Consider the following 19,560-nt stretch of genomic DNA (forward strand, 5'->3'; position numbering starts at 1 on the left):
ATCTATCTATCTATCTATCTATCTATCTATCTATCTATCTATCTATCTATCTATCTATCTATCTATCTATCTATCTATCTATCTATCTATCTATCTAGGTCAAAAAGCAGTATGAAAAAGAACAATGTGCGCACTGAAAGATGTCACACCTGTGGAGATTATCTATTTGTAGCTACACTATGAAAATGAGCTGGGCAGAGTGTGTGTGTGTGTCACTGTGTGTAGATGTCTGTGTGTGTGTTTTCATGCATGCACCTGCAGCCATCCCAACATTGCCCATATACCTTTGGAGGAGGTGTGTCAGATAATTTTGCCTCGGTGCAGCTGCCGTTCTTCCCAGCTGAGTTGCAAAGTTTTGAGTTTGTCCACGCCACACACAGAACGGGTCATGCCCCAAAAAAAAAATTTTTTTAAATCAGTATCTCTGACACACCTCTGCCGGTGTGTTTAAAATTTTTAATGGTTAACATTTTTCTCTATGCAAATATTGTACGTTATTGATCAATATATGTGTTTGCTCAGTCAGATTTTGCATTTGTGTAACTTTTTCCCTCTGTTGTTTTCGCTCCACAGGGGATTTGGGAAGCAGGGATTCCAGTGTCAAGGTAGGTTAATTGAAAGTGCACACACATACACACACTCCTCTCATGTTTGCCAAGCTCTCTTGATTTGAAAAAGTCACACATTCACTCAAAAGACGAAAATGCGACATGTCAAACATTGTTCTTTAAGTGCACTTGCAATTGGTTTGAAGAAACCGTTTCCTACGCTCAGTTCTAAACTTAAAACAGGCCATCCAACATCCCTGGTGTGCAATTAATTTTGACTGGCACAGAGAACAGCATCGCAAAGCTCTGGGAATAGAATAAATGCAAAGAAGGAACTGACAATAACAATGATTATTAATTAATGCTTATGAATGTTTTGTTTGTCAAAACTAATGGGGGGGTGGAACAGCGGAGCGTGCTTGAAGCTTGAAACCTTCAAGTCGAAGGAAATATTTCCAGTTATTAACGATGACATAATCAGAGTGTCTGGACCCCTTGTTTCATAAAGTTGTGCATGTAAAAAAAACAGCAAACATTTAGATTTAGACGACACAAAACAAAAGCTGAAGAAAATGTCGTTGGAAGCCCAAACAAATTTCCTGTCATCGGTTCATGCATGGTTCAGTGATGAGTGTCTGAGAAATTATGTAACATGAAGGTGAAACTACACTTGATGAATAGAGATAAAGGTCAAAAGTTTGGAATTTTGCAAGTGTTTTACATACAGCATGCAAACATACCACCACAGCATTTCACTTGGATTTTCTGTGACAGACCAACACAAAGTAATGTGATCGAAAAGTGGGGAAGGGAATTATACATATTTCAACATTTCTTACAAATATAAAATCTGGAAAGTGTGGTATAGATCTACCTCTGGCTCTTTTGACACATAATGCTACACATTAGCAGCAGGGATTTGTAAACAGGTGATGGGAAGTGACTGCAAAAGACTCTAGACTGAAGCAGAGGCTTAATTCATCCCAATGAGAATCTGTGTCAGGCTTCGAAACTGATACTAAAAATACTCTCCATCCATTCTGACTGAGTTTGAGGTACTTAAGAGAGTAAAATGGCTACAAAAATGTCCATCTCTAAACGTGCAAAGCTTGCAGTGACATACCTTGAGGAATAGTACCTGTAATTGCAGTATAAGCACTTACTCGAGAGTTTAAATTCAAATGCACATTACAATTTACAGTTGTCATTTGCAAAACTCTCAACAACTATGCTTCATGTTTTTTGTCTTCCAATTCAGCACTATGCACTGATTCATGTCGGCCTATCATATGGAATCACAGGCAGTGATATGATAAAATGTGAAAAGGTTTAAAGGGTATGAATATTTAACCCTGCATCGTTAATAATTTATCCGACCTGGCAAACAACATTTAAAAAAAAATGCGTGGCAAGACCATTTAAAAATTTGCTCGCCGAGCTTCCGAGGACTCAAACCTTTAGAGTCAGATGCATGTCCCTGTTCCCCGGTCTTCCCTCGACAAATGATCTAATCAACCACAGGAACATGGCAAAAAAAAAAATGTGGAGAAGCTTTTGGCGGTTTTATCTTTATTCAGTTATTCAGTTTGCTTGAAGTCTATGTTTTATTTTCTCCCTACTGTCTTTACAGCCAGTTGGATGTTCAAGGATTTTCTCGTTCCTTAGCAACAGCGAAGCATCCAGACACAGCCCTCTATAGGCTCTGGGATGTAGGAGGTGCTTTTCAACACAGCAGTGGGTTAGCTGGTAATTAGCACATGTGTACATACGACATGTATGCTGTCAGTGGTGTGCTTTTAGGGAAGTCTCACTTGTTTGACTGAACTCAAGCTTTTGTCCAGTATGAGGAAAAGTGTGTGTTAGAGTAAAAACTGGGCACCAGCAACAATACAGCCGTCTTGTTTCACGGGAATGTGAGGATGAGTGTGATTTTGACTTGTTTTCTGCCTGGAACAGAGTATCACTTGGGAAATTTCTTCGCAAGGTCAAGCAGATGCACAAGTAGACACAAAAGGAATGAAGCAACACACCAGTGTTTGGGTGTGCTTCACTTCTTCTCAGAGAGCCACACAGATAGTGTGTGTGTGAATGTGGCAAGATCTACCAACTGATATCTCACATATTATGTAGTTTAGTTCTATTTGTAGCCAAACATATATGCACTGGCTTGTTTATTGTCCAGACGGCCCAAATAGTTTGTCCATCTGTTTGAATTTACAGTAGGTTCAGCAAAATGCTAATCAGCTATGTTAACTGCACATGGCGTTGCTATTTTTTGCACAGTCAGAGTGGCAAAAAAAAAAGGAAGTTGGGCTTGCATTTGCTTCGCTAATGTATGTCTACTTTTGCTTGTACTTTAAACAGAACAGGAGTAAAATACATTGCTTCATTCAATTTGGAATGGCTTTTATCCTGAATGAAACGGGCCCCTAGTTCATGGTGTGCCGATGGAGCCTAAACATTGGTTTGTGCCAGCTCTCAGAAAGCAGCAGAGACAACCAGCTGCCACATGTAACGCTGCATATAATTAACAAGGATGTGGCCTGTTGAGTTTCCTTTTCACTGGCCTGATCTGATGTCGTTTCGATCTGTTGAAAGTCTGTGTGGTATGAAATGCTTTCCGTCATCAGACCTTAACTTAAACAAAAAAAAGTGTATATGCTTGAAAAGATACGCATGCAGCTTTTGTGCCTTACTGGACATGATGCGAATTAAAAACCTTGTGTTTTCATTAGAGCAGCATGCATTTGTTGCAATGCACAGAAAAAGTTGCACTGCATATGAAAGTTAAATAATAGTGACCTGTGAGAGAACATGCTCATGTGCAGAGGTCGCATTCTGTTTTTAATCAGTCCTGCAGCATCGAGCATCACTTTGTTCCCTCTTATTGTGCATTAGGGGCTTTGACTGGTGCCAATTTTAATACGCCCTGGAAGCATCTATTATCAAATCCAGTCGGATCAATTCATTGTCATTTTGGGATTTCTCTGGGACCAATGACATATTGGTGCAAAAACCATGCAAAAATGATATATGTAAATATGCATAATCTTAACAGCAGTTTGGTATTTTAACAGCTCAAGGCAAAAAGCAGTGTAGCTGTCTGGTGGTTCTGCTTTTGATGGCAGCAGTTTAAAAAGTTCATGGAGACGATGGGAAGAGCTTCTGTCTTCAGCAGCAGCGCTGAAAAAGACTGTGAACAGATTGTAGAGGCTCTCCAATGAGCCTTCCAGCTCCCGTCACTAACCTCTGCAGGGCCCTGTTGTCCAACAAACTGCAACATGTGGAGGTGCAAGATGTCAGTTCGATTTTTCTTCCAATCCCTGTGCAGTGTTGCTAGGGTGCAGGTGTGTAGTTATGCTGTTTTCAGATTATTTAGAAAGTGCACAATTCTCGTGTTCGTCGATCACCAACGGGAAAACGACTTTGTGCATTATTGCCATCTTGTGGTAAAGTTCATAACAGCTGGCTCAAAATCTACAACCACAACTACAAGTTTTCAATAGGAAGTGTGAAAGTCTGTTAAATAAGTGGAGGATGCATGTGAAAGTCTTGCAATGTGCAATTAAAATGACTTACAAAGCAAACGCTGGCGGCGTGCCAGTGGATTAACGAGGTCCTCAGGCTTCCCATATTAATAATCAGTGTTGCGTAAAGTAAATGTCCAAGTTAATCACAAGGGTCCTGCAGGGGGCGTAACAACCTCCCTCCTTAAGATGGCGTCCCAAAGGAATCACCAAAATGAAGTCCTTTTACTGCTATATTCAATATATATGCAGTCAAATGACTTTTGCAGGAAGAGGGCGAACCATTTTAACAACAAAACTGCATATATATAAGTTGTTAAAATTTGATTGACCAAATGGATATAAGGATACCTCTTATGGAGACTGACAAAAATTAAACAAACATGCCTGACTTAAATGATGGCAACAAATGTAGTAGTAGCCAAAACAAAAAAAAAGAAAGAAATCACACCCAATTGAATATTTGCACAAGCTACCACACACGCCAATAGTAGCAACAAGTTATCTGAGCCAAATATGAACTGTTGTCACTGCAGCACAAATGGCCACACACAAAATTGTCCATTACCACACCACATTACGACATCAACAAGTTGGCCAAACCACAAGTGACCAACCGAATATGGAGATCCAACAAATGGATGGACACAACAAATGGAAACGCATGCAAACACATTTTGCTAATACGAACTAGGGTACAAAGTTGTACTATTTCAGAGTGTTTAGCCGGAGTTCATCAGCTAATCAGCACGCACAAAAAACATTTTCCCACTGGCAACCAAAAGACTCTGGATTAAACAACAAGCCTCCAGCTGTTATGGCCTGGCTCACAGACCACAACCAAAAGGGAAGAGGTGTGAAATATTAATCTATTCTGCACAAACTGAGGTTAAAATCAAAGTTTTCAATATGAAGTGTAAACATTAGTAAATCAGCGGCGTATGGTGGTGTGCACGAGTGGAAAGTATTGTGATTTGCAATCCAAAATAAACTGCAGAGCTGAAGCAGCTTTTAGCTCTCCGCTCTCATGAAACAGAAATGCTGCCATGTTATTTCTACCTGCTAGTTTTTCTTCCACTTTGCAAGTAATGTTAAAGGCATTATGCTTGGCTTGGACCTGACTTCATAAAGCAAAGATGTTGTGGCCTTTTAATAAATGTATTGTTTTATTATTTAGTATAACATTTGAACTCTACAGCATTGGGGATACTCTGCAAAGTGACTGGTGAATACTGCTATGACTTTTTTGCCGTCATCGTATTGTCTTCACCATTCTGCCTGTGTTTTCTCAGGCAGAATAATCAAAGTTCATCCAAGAAGGCATAATGCGTTACTGTCATCCAGAGCTTCACTGCATGACACCTGTAGTCTAATAACCTACTAAAAACATGATATACACACCAAAAACCAACATAAGACCTAATAAATTAGGACCCCTCCAAGTTGATTCCCAATTTCAACACCAAGGATAATCAGGTGTTGAAGTTGGTTGGACAGATTAGAACAGTGGTCCCCAACCCCCGGTCCGCGGACCGGTACCGGTCCGTGGACCAATTGGTACCGGGCCGCGCAACAAATAATGAAATATTTCCGTTTTATGTATTATTTGAGTCTGGAGGTTCTTTTATTTTGAAAATCCTTTAACCGGATTATCTCGGTTACTTGCGCGCCAACATTGAGCCCACAAGCAGCAAAATGAGTAAGAAACAGATCAGATGTCTTTGGAAAGTTTCTTTGCAAAGGAAAAAAGGCCCAGAGAAGAGACAGGAGAATGGATTTATCCTGGACTGGTAGGTGAGTCCCACATTACAACCCCGCTCTGCGTAATATGTGGCGACTGGCTGCTAATGAGGCAATGAAGCTTCAAACTGCTTCACCAAGTAGAGACCAACGCTGTGCTCAAGCAACACACCTCGGGTGTCATTGTCTCTCGTCACTCCCAGATGGGACCGTCTCGTTGCAGAGAAACAAGCTCAGGGCTCCCGTTAGTCATTATCGTGAGTTAAAAGTTTCACGAAAGTAAAATGTTGTATCTTATTTTGAAGGGATATGTAAGCGTTACCATAGCGACCAGAGTCAGAGCGTTTGGGCAGTGGTTGAGAGGAGATGAGTAGAGCTTGTTAGTCTTAAGTCTGGTTTAGACTGCAAGATTTAAGAATTGTCGGCCGATTCTCCAAACCTCTGTGACCACAGAGCTGATAAAAGTCCAACAGTCCGAACTGTCCAACTGCCTTGGACAGTTCGTGTGTCCAAGGCAGGACCAACACGCCACACACGAACATCCCGATTCCAGAGGATAATCCAGTAAAACCCCCAACATAGCGGAAATTTAGAATAACCAAACACGGATGACGATGTAGAAGCAATAGTGATAGTTTGTGGAATCATTTTAAGACATAAAAGACGTAAAAAAAAAAAAAGAAAAGGCGGTGGATGAAAGATGACGGGAGCAGCCGTTCTATTTGCTGCACTATATGATTTGGAGGTGACTATTTTTTCATGGTTAACATTTTTAACTGAATAAACATATATAATAATGACCTTTACATATAATAATAAACATTTCCACTCCACATATCTCCAATATCCACCGGACTCACAGTTGCGCAATATATCAGCTGTTTAGGATTCCCCTGTTCTTACGTCACCACGCTTTTTGATTGGCTACCAGTCACATTCAACAGGTTGTATTCTCGTTCCCAGTCAGGGAAAAACACCACAGGCTGCGAGAAAAGGGCCAAGACAACCCAAATTGGGTATATTCAGGCTTTTGCGGGAACACCAACATGCAGAAGTCTTCTGTGAAAGTTAAAACATCTCCCTTCATTCCAACCCTTTCCCCCCGCCCACCCGGGCCACAGCAAAATTTCTAAGTCTTGACCGGTCCGCGGTAATAAAAAGGTTGGGGACCACTGGATTAGAACACTGCTACTCAGCCTATTGAAGAGTTAATGTCTTAGACGTTAAGTTATGCTTATGATGAGATGTGATTCGAGAGGCCAGCTTAGACATTCAAAATAATTGCCAAAATGCCCACATGTGGCCGTCCACACAAGTTCAGTCTAAATGCAGGCTGCAAATAAATCCCACAATGAGTCATRCTGAGTACGAGATGCTGTTTGGGGACAACGCTGGACAACATGTTAAAAAACTGATTTGATCTATTTCATTAATATGAATATAAAATAATTGTTTTCCCATCAACAAGCCATTTGCTGCAGTATCTTGCCTTTAAGACTTTGTCGATTCATTTAAATAATTTCAAAGTGAGAGTCAGAAATGTGTATTTTCATTTGCACTCTTCTGATCCCTCAGATTTGTCATTTTACACTTATATACATATATACATATATATATATATATATATATAAGATTGTTAATAATAAAAAAATAATAATTCTTCAGTAAGCGCAGTTGTTTCTTTGTTTAGGTGTTCACAAGCTGTAAAGCCGGCTGATATTTGCACATGGTGCAAAGTTGTGTAAAACGTTGCGGGTACAAGCAGCTGGCTCCTGCAGTGTTGTTGCTGTAAACGATAACCTGAAATGCCTGAATGGGATTCAGCTGTTTTATTTTCTAAAATAATAATACTGTGGGTCTGACTAAACAGGGACTCTTATTATATCATCTTCATTTCTGAGACTTGTTTTTTTCCTTTCAGTTCTGTGTACATTCAGCACTTGTTGTGAGATGGTGTGTACATGCATGTGCTCCATGTTTCTGCTAATGAGTGCCTATTTCTTTAATGGCTGCCTGTGCAAAGCTGCATGCACTCCATTTGCTTCCGTACGATTGCCTTTTGTGTCTCTGTGTCTACGCACATGCTTGAAAACGAGCGCGTTAATGAGTTGGGCTTTAGTTTTGAACACGGCTGTTAAGTGTCCTCCACTCGCTCCTCGCAGAGTTAATGGACATGGCATCCCTTCATGGAGCTGGAAAGAGACGGAATAAGCGGGCGGCGAGAGGCAGGGGAGCGCGAGACGTCACAAGTTGGAGACGATGAGGGGAAAGAGGGAGAATTAGAGGAGCAAAACCAAATAGAAAAGATGCATCAAAAAATTTTAAAGGCAAGACGGGAGGCGGAGGCAGAAGCAGAGGAAAACTCGCTGACTAATTGGGGGAGGAAATCATTGAGCGCGCAGGGAGAGACAGAGGATGGGGAATGTGAGTGGGAAGGGCGTAGAACGGGGAGGAGGCCTACGTGAAATTTTCTTGAAAATTAAAAGACGCTCGCGTCAAGTGCCGGAAGGAAATGGCTTTAAGAGCTGTGACACGATGTGAAGTGATTTACAAGCGGTAAACAATCTCTACACTATTTATGCTGTGTGCTGCAGTCGCATCGAGGTTGTAACTCCTAACTTTAATGCTTTTTTTTTTAGGATTTTATGTGACTCTCCATGATATTTGTGAAGCAAAAGGAAAATGACACATAGTTTTATGATAATACTTGCACTCATTGTTGTTCATTTCATCTGAATTACATTAAGGCTGCTGGGATATCTTATTCGGACCCAGAATTCTTTGCAAAAAAAAATTTAAGCAAAAATAGTTCCCTTTGAATAAAGGAAATCTGTGAACATTTAAATTATCTTCACATACAGGTCTGGACTTTGACTGGGCCATTCTAACACGTTTGTGTAATTTGATCTGGCTGTAGGTTTATGATCATCGTCCTGCTTGAGGGTCAACCTGCGCCTCTGTTTCAAGTCTTTTCCTGCCTATGTCACAGATTCTTGCTGTATTTGGCTCCATCTTCAACTCTGACTAGCTTCTCTGTCCCTGTTGAAGAAAAGCACCCCACAGGATGATGCTACTGCCACAGTGTTTCATTGTATTAAGCATGTTAAATTCAGTGTTCAGACTGAGCATCTTCTCTCGCTTATGCTGTGCCTCCTACATGGCATTCGGCGCACTGTAAACAGGACTTCTCATGATTCTACAGTGTATTTCTTCCATAATCTCCTGATTTGTGGCGCACATGATGTTTGAATGTTGTTTTCTTGAACCATTGGGAATAATTGCATCATTGATTATCTGTCGGGTTTTTGCATGAGGAAATTAAGCTGGACTGGTAAATAATAGTGAATACATGTTACATGTCCTCCTCTTTGCAATCCTAAATATAACCCATTTTCTAACATGCAGCATGTAAATCTCACCAGATATCTTTATTTACATGTGATGCTGCCAGCGGCTCGAGGGTAATCCACTGTAAATAAAACAAGGCAGATGGTTGAAACCGAGTGGGGGAAAAAAAAAATAGGTGTGCGGGAATGATACTCCATCAGAGAGTTGGCTGGAGAGACTATTTTTTTGCTAGGCACAGAAGATAATGGGTAGGGAAGATGAGGTAGAAAAGAGGGAAGATAAAATGGTGTAGGCGTGCATAAGAGGAGGTTGCACCTAAATCAAGCCCATGAAGCTATTGCGTGCGGCAGCTATTAGTGCTATTCAGAACAGATAACACATAGTTATAAAAATCCCCATTTAGGAGGTTTGTTGAAGCTTACTTGAATGTTGCCTAACTGGGAGTCATCCGGCAGCTCTCTGAACTCCGGGGGCAGTCCTCCTGGACGTAAACAAAAGGCTTCTTTTTGCTTTTTCACGCTTCGGTACGGCTTCAAATGAGCTGGTGGAAATTTGCTAACATCGCACGTCTGATCGCTGCTCAGGTGCCTCTGCAACTCCAACCTGCGTGGGTGGGAGGCCGAAGGATCCAAAACCCGCCTCCCACACACACACATACACACACACACACACGCGCGCGCGCGCAAATAAAAACGCGTACAGAAAATCAAAAGGAGTTTTCATGCATTAACATGCCCTGAGCACATATTGAGGTTTATCACTGAGGTCCTCGATCCAAAAGAAAAAGGTTAAAGCATTTGACTGCCATCCAGTTTTCTTTTTTGTTTTTCCGCTACTTTTATGTTCTTAGCATCTCTGATCTCTCCTTTCCGACTCCCTACCTTTCCTCTGCTCTGAACTCTTATGCTACATTTGAACCTTCCTTCCAAGCTCTGCATTTGTTTCCCATCTCTCTCCTGCTTTCTTTTCATTTCCTTTTCTCTTCTCTCTCCTGCGTTTCCTCGAACTCCTCAAGTCGGTCTCCACTTTTCTATTTCTCCCCCTTTACCCACAAGTGCTTGTGTGCTATTTGGGGACTTTGATGCTTTTATAAATAGATTGTTTCACTGAGAGCACCAGCTGGATGGATGAATATATGGGAGAAAGAGGAGAAAGCCAGACTTGGCGTGTAGGTGTGATGGGAGAACAGTATAAACAAGAAGAAGGCAAAGACTAATTATTGACGGTGGGAAATATTTATTGCAGAGCAAAATTTATGGATCATTTCAATGCCGACAGTCTCAAGAGAATGCTTGGCTTACGTAACACATGGCATAAGTTAAAGTTGAACCCTGAAAGGATATTTTTCTTGTTTGTTTTCCCTCTTTTGCTTTAGAATATGTTTGTATTCATTCATGTTGAAAAATCTTTACACCGGTAAGCTATGTTAAAGGGACAGATTGAAAGTCACTGGTCACCTTTTTTCCTGCTCCCTTTTCTGCTGCTTGTTCATAGAAACGTAAAAATGAATCATTACTTTGGCCAATATTAAAAAACACGACATCTTCAAAACCAGAAGCGTTCCCCCACGTAGATGTGACATTTTTTTCATTTGCCAAACACCGCGGGTATCGGTCAGCAACCCTCTTGCCGTTTTCTACCTCACGGTTTTTCTCGTTGCGTTCCTGACTTTGTCAGCGATGAAAAGGTTGAGGGTATCGCAAAAATGTTTCACACCAGCCCTTGCATCAATTTGTGCATGCTGTGGTGTCAATTCTGCTGCTTCTCTTTTCCTCTTTTTGCCATCTTTGCTCAATGCGGCTCTTGTAGGTGAGAGTTTATCCTTAGAACGTGGCAGAAGCGCACATCATTCAGGAAACATTGCAAAATAGAAAGAAGAAAGAGTTGAACATATATTTTAAAAATGTTTGGTTTTTTTTGACAATCCCATCGTTTTGGAGTTCAGCTGTCTTGATATCAGGAAGTAACCTCTCTACATAGTTGGATTACTGAGCGTAGTATAAATAAAACTTACCTAATAATAACATTGTGTAATTTGATGCTATGCTGTCCATATAAAGACAATGGATAGATGGACAGTAATATACTGAGACCATCAGCAACCCGTGTTGTTCCTAGTAATGGCAACTTGTCCAATATCCTGACTTATATTTGGAGAAATCACCCCAGTGTATCAACTGAGGAAAATCTGGTAGAAAAAGCTTCAACCTCTCCCATGCACAGTCTGTGTGGGAGCCGATATTTTAGCTGTCTGCCATTAGATGACTTATCACTGAGGTATTATGAGGTAAAAAAAAACTTGTCAAATTTCTTGTTTGAAATTAAACTATTGTCCCAAGCACTTTGCCACGCAGATGATTATTGCCATGCACCACAGAAAAGCTTGTCAGAACTTTTATCTTCATCCAGAAAGCCTGAATTTCAGTTATTTATTTTCATTAACATTGTGAAGAACTAATAAAAGGAGGCTCATTTACACCAAGATGTTCAGGTTATTAGATAAGTTTATCCAATCTCTGACTGCTGTTTTTAATGCTTTGTTCTGATGTTCTTTTTGCTTTGTTTTTATTAACTTAACTTTTTTTTTTTTTTTCAAATTTCCTGATATATTTTTTGGTGAAATATACCCTTTGGTTTCTGTGTGTCGTTTTTCTTGCTGGTACCATTACACCCAGATTTTGCTTCCAAATGCCAATCACATATTTCTAATTCACCACATTATATTTGTGTATGTTTTTCTTTTGGTCTCTTCTTTTTCCTCTCTTGCCCTCTGTGAAGGTGGATGCTTTTTTCCTCTGCTCCCTCCCTGCCCTGCTTGTTCTGTTTTTGTCCTGTCTTTTTCTATATTTTTGGAGCCTTTCTTTGCACATCATCCAAATCTACAAATTACGGATCTGGTCAACCGATTTCTCAATGCAATTGATCAAATCTTCTTGACGAGAAGTCTGGGCACAGGAGAGCCCTCTTGACACACCCGGTGGGATTCACCCTGGATTTATGCATGATAACAGGATTTCTGCTGTTTGGAGGTTGTGGATTCCTGGCTTATCGACAAATTTGTGACGGACTTGGTCGAACTAGCGAACACTCAGACTGCTGGTGTGGACAGAGACGCAAGTTGGATGTGAGTCTTGCTGAGACTCGCAGCCCAGCTGAGGACTCTAAAACTCACTAACAGAATGGAATCGATTTTGGAGAAGTTGCTAGTTTCTAGTTGCTAGTTTCGGTTCAGTGGAACGACCAAACTGGTTTGTATAATTGGGAACTGAGCTGTATCGGAGAGACTTTAGGGAAGATTGAAATTTATAATCTACCCGACCTAATACATTCTGTATCTGAATTGGCTTTACCTGCGTGGCCTTGGAAGCGCTGCATATTTCCAATCTTCTTGAAGATATGTAAACATAATGCTCCTTCCCTCCTCACCCCCTCCTGTTAGCCATGCAGCTGTGGAGCTGAACACTCCCAAGGACATCATGCCTTGATAACAACACCTTTATTGGACTTTTGCCGGGAGGCTGAGCAACGTGGTTTTGTGGCCCTGTGATGTTGCCGTCTTCACTCATGTCTTTTTGTCTGAATGTTGCCATTTGCCCTAATGTGTCCTTTCCTCTTTTTATTTTATTTGTTAGAAACTGTGGAGCACACACTTTTAACACAGAAAAGGAATTAGAACAAACTTGGAATCCAGAGACCCTAGTTTATTAGTCACTCTTTAGCTTATTTATTAGAAACTGTAGAGAACTCGCTATTTAGATGCAGAGAGACTCCTATTATTGCAACCCAGAAAAGGAATTGGAACAAACTTAGAATCCAGAAAAAATCCTTCCAGAACAGGAACACTTAGAATTATTATAGTAATTATTATTACTTAGAAACCTCAGAGTACTCACTACTTTTACACATTTAGAGCATACTTAGAAAGTCCAGAGGATACTTACTTACTTACTTGCACTTATTTAACTACCCAGAACAGGGAAGAGACCATAGAATCCAGAAAAACTACCATAGCGATTTCTTTTTAGACTCCTTTTCTTCCAACCCAGAAAAGGAATTAGACCAGAGGATACTTACTTATACTTCTCTACCAACCTTGAATAGGAGTATCTAGTATATTAACTTTGGATCTACATTATTAGCTTTTTTTTCTTTTGCTCTTTCTTTTGTTTTGTTTTATTTTGTTTGTATTTCCTTTTAAATCCTGCAAGCACTTTGTATTACCTTGTTGCTGAAAATGTGCTATATAAATAAAATTACCTTTACCTCCTTTAGTACGTTTATCTTACTATCACTTAGATTGTCATAAATGAAGATGGATGGATGGATCGTCTATGTTTACTTTACATATCGCCATGACCTAGAGGGGTTCTTTTGCAGACATTTTACTTCCAACATCCTGCACCTTGCAGAGCATACAGTCAATGCTCTGCATGAATGCTGTAAATCTGTATACCAACACTCGTCAGTCCAGGTCTGACCCAATCCAAGCGGCTTTTCAAGCACTTTCTTTGCAGCGTTTTGTAAAGGTTCTGGTTATACAACAGCACTCTGCGGTCATTGGTGACTTACTGCTGCAGTCTTTACAGTGAACCTCAGTCAACTTATTGACAGTGCCAAAAATATTGCAGCATTATAGTGCATTGATTTCTCCATCATTCCCCGGTGCTTTTCAGACACAAAGAGCTTTCACCCGAAACAGCCAGTGACCACGGCGCACAGCAAAATACCGTGAATCGAAGAGTGTAGGTGAAAAGCTGCTCTGGTTAGAAGTTGTGGAGCAAATGCTGCGGTTTATGAAGTTACTATTTATTCTACTGTTAAGGCAGAGGGGCAGTTAAATTCAGAGTTTATGATAATAAGGAATAAAGTACAGAAATTACATGGTATTATATTATATTTTAAAAATTTAATGATTTAGTCGAGTATGAAACGGTACTCAAATCAAATTATGGAACAGTAATTATTCTGTTAGCTGTTGATTAGCAGACACAGAGAGAGAAGGGGCATAAAAGCATAACTTGATTGACTTATGGTAACACTGCAAAAATCACCAAGGGAGAGCTGTCAAGATGGTGTCAAAGATGTTAAAATGTACTCAACAGTGTCACAGATTGTCAGTCAGTTTCCTGAAGATACATTGGGGGCCTGCTAAGCTAATGTTAGCTTATTAAGTAGGCTAACTGCTGCAGCAGTTAGACAGATAAATGTTGCTAACTTAGCCACTTTGTAAGTAAATTAAGCAATCTTTTTTTGAAAAATCTGTCAACTTCAACCCTCATTTCAAACACTCACAGACAGGTCCTCATGAAGGAGTCAGTCCCTCCCAGCTGTAGTCAAAGCTGCTGCCTCCACATCCATGCATGTCTGATTTAATTGGCTTTATCAGTTTATAGACAGAACCTTGCGCAACTATAAACCTTTTTTTTGCAAAAATAAATTATTGCACCAAATACATAACACCTCTGTTATTTATTTTATTTATTTATTATTTGTTAGCTTGCTAATGTAAACTTTACGCAAAAAAAAGTTCAAACTTGTGTCTTTGTGTGACTCCGTGTGGGTTCATAAGTGAATAGATTCTTACACCTTTCCTTTCAGTTCATTCACTGATGCTGTAACTGCGGAAATAACTGCTTTCACACTGAAGAGCGTTAACATAGTAATGCTTAGAAATGGTGCATTCACTTGTAAAAAGTAGATAGGATTTTTGAGTTTCTGACCTACATGACCATAAAAAAAAGACCAAATCTGGTCACAAGGTCACAATGCATGTTAAGTTAGTACATATAATTTGTACTTCAAAAAAATCTGAGGGAAGGCAAATATTGTAAACGGTGAACTTGCAAAAAAAAAAAGCATTTTACTGAGACAAGGTGGTGGCTATATGGTTAATTAAACTGAGTCGATCACTTGCCCAGTATCAGCCATTGCATTTCTGTATATAATAAATTTCTTCTGTAATTTTGGCTTGTAATAAAGGTCTATATTCTGTAGCCTGTTTGAGAGCAGAGCTAATGTGTGGAACTGTGCATCCATGTCTTCATCAATGTTGTCACAGAGAACAAGAGGAAAGAAGCCAAGATGCAGGGAGGAAAACAGAGATTCTCTCTGGTTTGTTTATTTTTTGACCATCAGTTCTAGCTGCCTGATGTGTGTGTGTGTATGTATGTCTTCGATGTTCCACAGGTGTGTAAAAGAGAGTTTGTGAGATAAAGTCTAATTTTACTCGTCACCGAGGACCAGCTCCTTTTTGCGCTGATCTACTTTCACACATTTGAAGACTGATCAATGTCAGCAGTTTGTTTGTGCGCGTGTGCCACGCTTTGAGATCCAGATTGACAGACAATCCTGCAGGGCCTGGGCTTCCTTGCTGCTCACATTTGAGGCAAATGCATTTCCGTTGCTACAGCGACACCTTGGAGACGTGTTGGCGTGGATCAAACGGTTAATGTGGGTCAAGCTGGTTGGACATGCTAATGGCCAAGCACACAAATGTACAAATTCTTAATTTGTGTAATTTCCTCTTGCTTGTTTTACCTCATAAATAAAAACTTTTAGCATTGCTTCCTATTCATTGTATTTTTCACGTATCATGCCTTTTATAATCCCTGTTTCTCTTTTGCTGATTGTATGATTGTAGTTCATCACTTTGGGCATTTCTCCTTGCTGTTTCTCTTTGTTTTTGCCAATTTTTGGATATTTATGTCTCCATCTTCTCGGATTGGAATTTTGCCTTGTGTTGCCTGTCATTAATTTCCTCCATGTTCCTCTGCCTGTGGTGGTTGTTCTTGCCCAATGAACACTGCCCAGACTTCCAGCAACCCTGCAAGGCTAACTAGGTCTAGATTGTTGGAAAGAGTGTAAGGATTAGGTGCATAATAGTCCAGCAGGATTTAGATCCTCAAAACATTTGAGACAGGCGCTGGTCATTTCGTTTTTGTCCTTTGACGTTAAGATCAGTGAACGGTGTGGGAAACGCGGGTGGATTTACCGCCAATGGAGATATAAAACAATGTGGAAAATCATAGCATATCTGGTTTACCTCAGTCCGACAGCCGTGTAAATGTGTGAACATAATGCATCACAGTACTAGAACAAAACGCAAGCTGATGAGACAATGAGTTTTTTCCATGCTGGAATAACTGGAAGAGAAAAATGTTGGCTGAAACAGAATGAGAGGACCAGAGCAAATGTTAGCCATTTTTGGAAACTAATCCTTCAGCAAAGGTCCTCAGGAATTAAAATTTTTATGAAATATTTTACTCCATGTATTTTTTTGATGTGTAATTTCTAAAACATGAAATCCACAAACTACTGAAATACCTGCAGGCACAAGGATCGATCTGGTGACATTAGCTTTGAAAACAGCCCAACCACCTTTAACACACCTTTTGTGAAAACATTTTGATACCAGGCAGGAAGAAAATGATGGACAGACATGAACACCAATTATTTTTTTAGTATTTTGACGTCTAGAACTGTTTTAAGAGGAATACTGTCTGCATTTGATTATCTGAATTTCAAGTTTATGCAAAGCTTTCCTGGGCTAATCTGATTTGAATAATGTTACAACAAAGAGAAATTTCCTAAAACTAAGTTAACATGTTTATGAAAACAATTTTTCATTTGTAGAAACTCATAAAAGAACATTTTTAATGTGTGAGAATTAATAAAATTTTCCCATTTGGAGTAACGTAAATGAACACCAGTTCCAAATCTCTATATACATTTATTCATAATTAACCAGTTTGTATTTATAACTTGCATCATTCCACTTATTACAGGTTTGCTGTGACAGTTTTGAAGAGAAACTGATTCATATGAATCAAATATTCGGCATCGTCTCACCTCCTGAGCTAAATGTAATCACACCCTGTATACTTTTAAAAACTGCACGTTTCTTGCAACATATTATCAAAAGAAAATTAAATATTTAGCGTGAGGTTTTCAGCTCTCAGCTTGGTCAGACACTGACAAAATTTGCAAAAATCTCAGAGGGAAAAGGTTTTTTTTGCTATTTGTTTTTGTCAGTGTTGATTAAGCTTTATTTAAAGGCCTCAAGTTCCTGCTTTTATTGTACAGCATTACCTTCCTTTCCACCTCATTGACTCCTGACTGTAGTTTGTTGTGGTCGTCCAGCGGGAAAGCAGGCAATCTTTACAGCCTCTCTGGAAAGGATATGAGTTTTCCACCTTATCAGATCCCTGCAATAATTCCCCATAGCCAGCAAGGCAAATATCTGTCTTTTTATTGCTCCCATCAAATGTTATCGCAGTAATTATTTGTAGCTCTGGCTCATATCAGGTTACGTGTTTGCTGGTAAAGTTAATGGTACAGTTATTGATGATGATTGTAACTGTTTACTTAAATCCTATTTTTGTCTCTGAGATTCAGAAAGATGGCAAAAAAAACAAGATGTCAACTTTTCAGCTTACTTTTCTTCATGATGCAGGTAAAAAGAAAACTTGTCAGTTCGTCTTGCTATCTTAAAGTTTCTACTTTTTTGTAAATTACCTTCCCATTATATTTTTAGGCTTATGGTCCTCTTCTTTTTTATAGATTTTGTTTCACTTCCTCTTGCTGATGCAATCACTTGCAGATGTGTTTCACTGATGTCTTTTTGCTCTGCCCTTCGTTGCCTCTGACCAAATTAGGATTTCTGATCAAACAGGTGAAAAAATATGCAGAGTAACAACATATTTTCTGTATTGAATGTTTATGAACTAAGCATTTTGAATAACTATGTTAGAAAAATATGGATTTCAAACAGATTTAGTTAATTTTTTCACATTTATTTCATCTGATGAAACCCAAACTATACTCCTCTAAATATTTTCTACAAGGTTGATTATTTGCTCTGTTTTAAAAGTATTCCAGTCAAAATTAATTTAATATATGCAATACCAGTACAGGTTCGTAACATTGACATTAACCCAAATAAAACTCAAAAGAAGATCATGATTGTACCAAAAACAGGTCAAGGCTAAAGATTCCCCTAAATCAGCTGTGGTTCATACTCTCTTCAGTCTTTTCTCTTATAACGTCTTAAATTTGAAGTTTAACGGAAACAGACTCAGGACGAAGTGAGAAAGAGAGGGGAAAAAAACATTAAAGGCTGATGTAATTTCCAAAAGCAGATGGTGATAATGGATAAGCTGACCTCTATTCATGGTGTTTAATTATCGCTGGGTGTTCAGTCTTCCTGTTTACTCCACAAGAAGAGTTTTAAGATCATTTAAACTTTGGAAACCTTTTTTTTTTGTAAATCATACCAAATTCTAAACACTTATCAGTGGTAGATGCAAATTCAGCTGAATCTCAATGTTTTTGGTAATTGGGAGAAGTGACTCTGCTGAGCTGTCACAGAGTCGGTTCTGTTGCGATTATTGGTAGCAAGAATATTCCTGTGCAGGAATAATCCTGGTAGATTAATGCACAATAACATCATCCTTTGTGTTATTTTTCAACCCAAATATTGTACCAGTTACTTTGAATCTGTAATTTTTTCACAATTTTCTGTCTGTCTGAGTTGTGTAATTTTCATTTGTATGCAAAACTTATAAACTTGACAATATTTCATATCCTCTCTATTAATTAATTGCATGTGATGATGCTATTAAGTGGTTAGTCTTGAGTCTTAAATTCATTTTCCATTGGATCAGTCTCACACTAAAATAAATTAAGAAAAATAAAGCCTTTAATATTTGTTCATTTGTTGATTTTTTTTTTTGTTAAAACAAGTAAAAGTTGAATGTTTACAACAGCTTTCAGATTGTGCTACAGTCATGAAAATTAAATTTATTTCACACACCTTCATTTTGCTTTGGTCCCTTTAAGAAACTCTTAAACGCTGTGTTGGAGTGATGCAACGTTTTTATTTCTGTGCATAATGTTTTCTTCGCAAAATATTAAGTAAAGTATTGGCTCCTTGTTCTGTTTGTGCAACTATACTCTCTGGGTGTTTCTAACTGCATTCCACCCACTCCACTCTCACCACAAAAATCGATTGCCACCTTTGCTCATTTTTTTCTTTAATTATTCACTATTCCAACACTTGGCTCCTGCATTATCACAGGACCTTCTGCCCCGCTCAGTTTTGGATGTCTGCAGCGTAGGTGAGCAGATTGAACTCCATCCATTGTCCATCGCAGTCGGGGCAAATTGGTGCGCATGATGAGATGAGCTAAATGTCTAAAACTTGAGTCATGATGTGTAGGTGTGATGGCCCACCTGGATTACTAACTGCTGAGGGAAAAAAAAAAAGAAAAGCTGCTGTTCTGGGTTTAAAAGTGTTCTTTGAAACCAACTACGATTGCATGACAAATTAGATTACAAACCGAGAAATTATATAATTCCTTTTGGTTTTTACGATTTCACCTGTTACAAAGATGCTTCGT

General features: G+C 39.2%; 1 protein-coding gene across 3 annotated transcripts in view; it reads left to right on the plus strand.

Moving 5' to 3' along the window:
* Positions 1 to 19,560, plus strand: part of prkcbb (protein kinase C, beta b) — a 94,326-nt gene that overhangs the window by 1,716 nt on the left and 73,050 nt on the right. For all 3 annotated transcript variants that reach the window (XM_017306275.1, XM_008415737.2, XM_008415735.2), the window contains exon 2: positions 574 to 605. In XM_017306275.1, coding sequence (XP_017161764.1) covers positions 574 to 605 — 32 coding nt within the window. The remainder of the gene's footprint in view (positions 1 to 573; positions 606 to 19,560) is intronic.

Source organism: Poecilia reticulata, linkage group LG8 (genome assembly GCF_000633615.1).
Source record: "Poecilia reticulata strain Guanapo linkage group LG8, Guppy_female_1.0+MT, whole genome shotgun sequence".
Taxonomy (NCBI): domain Eukaryota; kingdom Metazoa; phylum Chordata; class Actinopteri; order Cyprinodontiformes; family Poeciliidae; genus Poecilia; species Poecilia reticulata.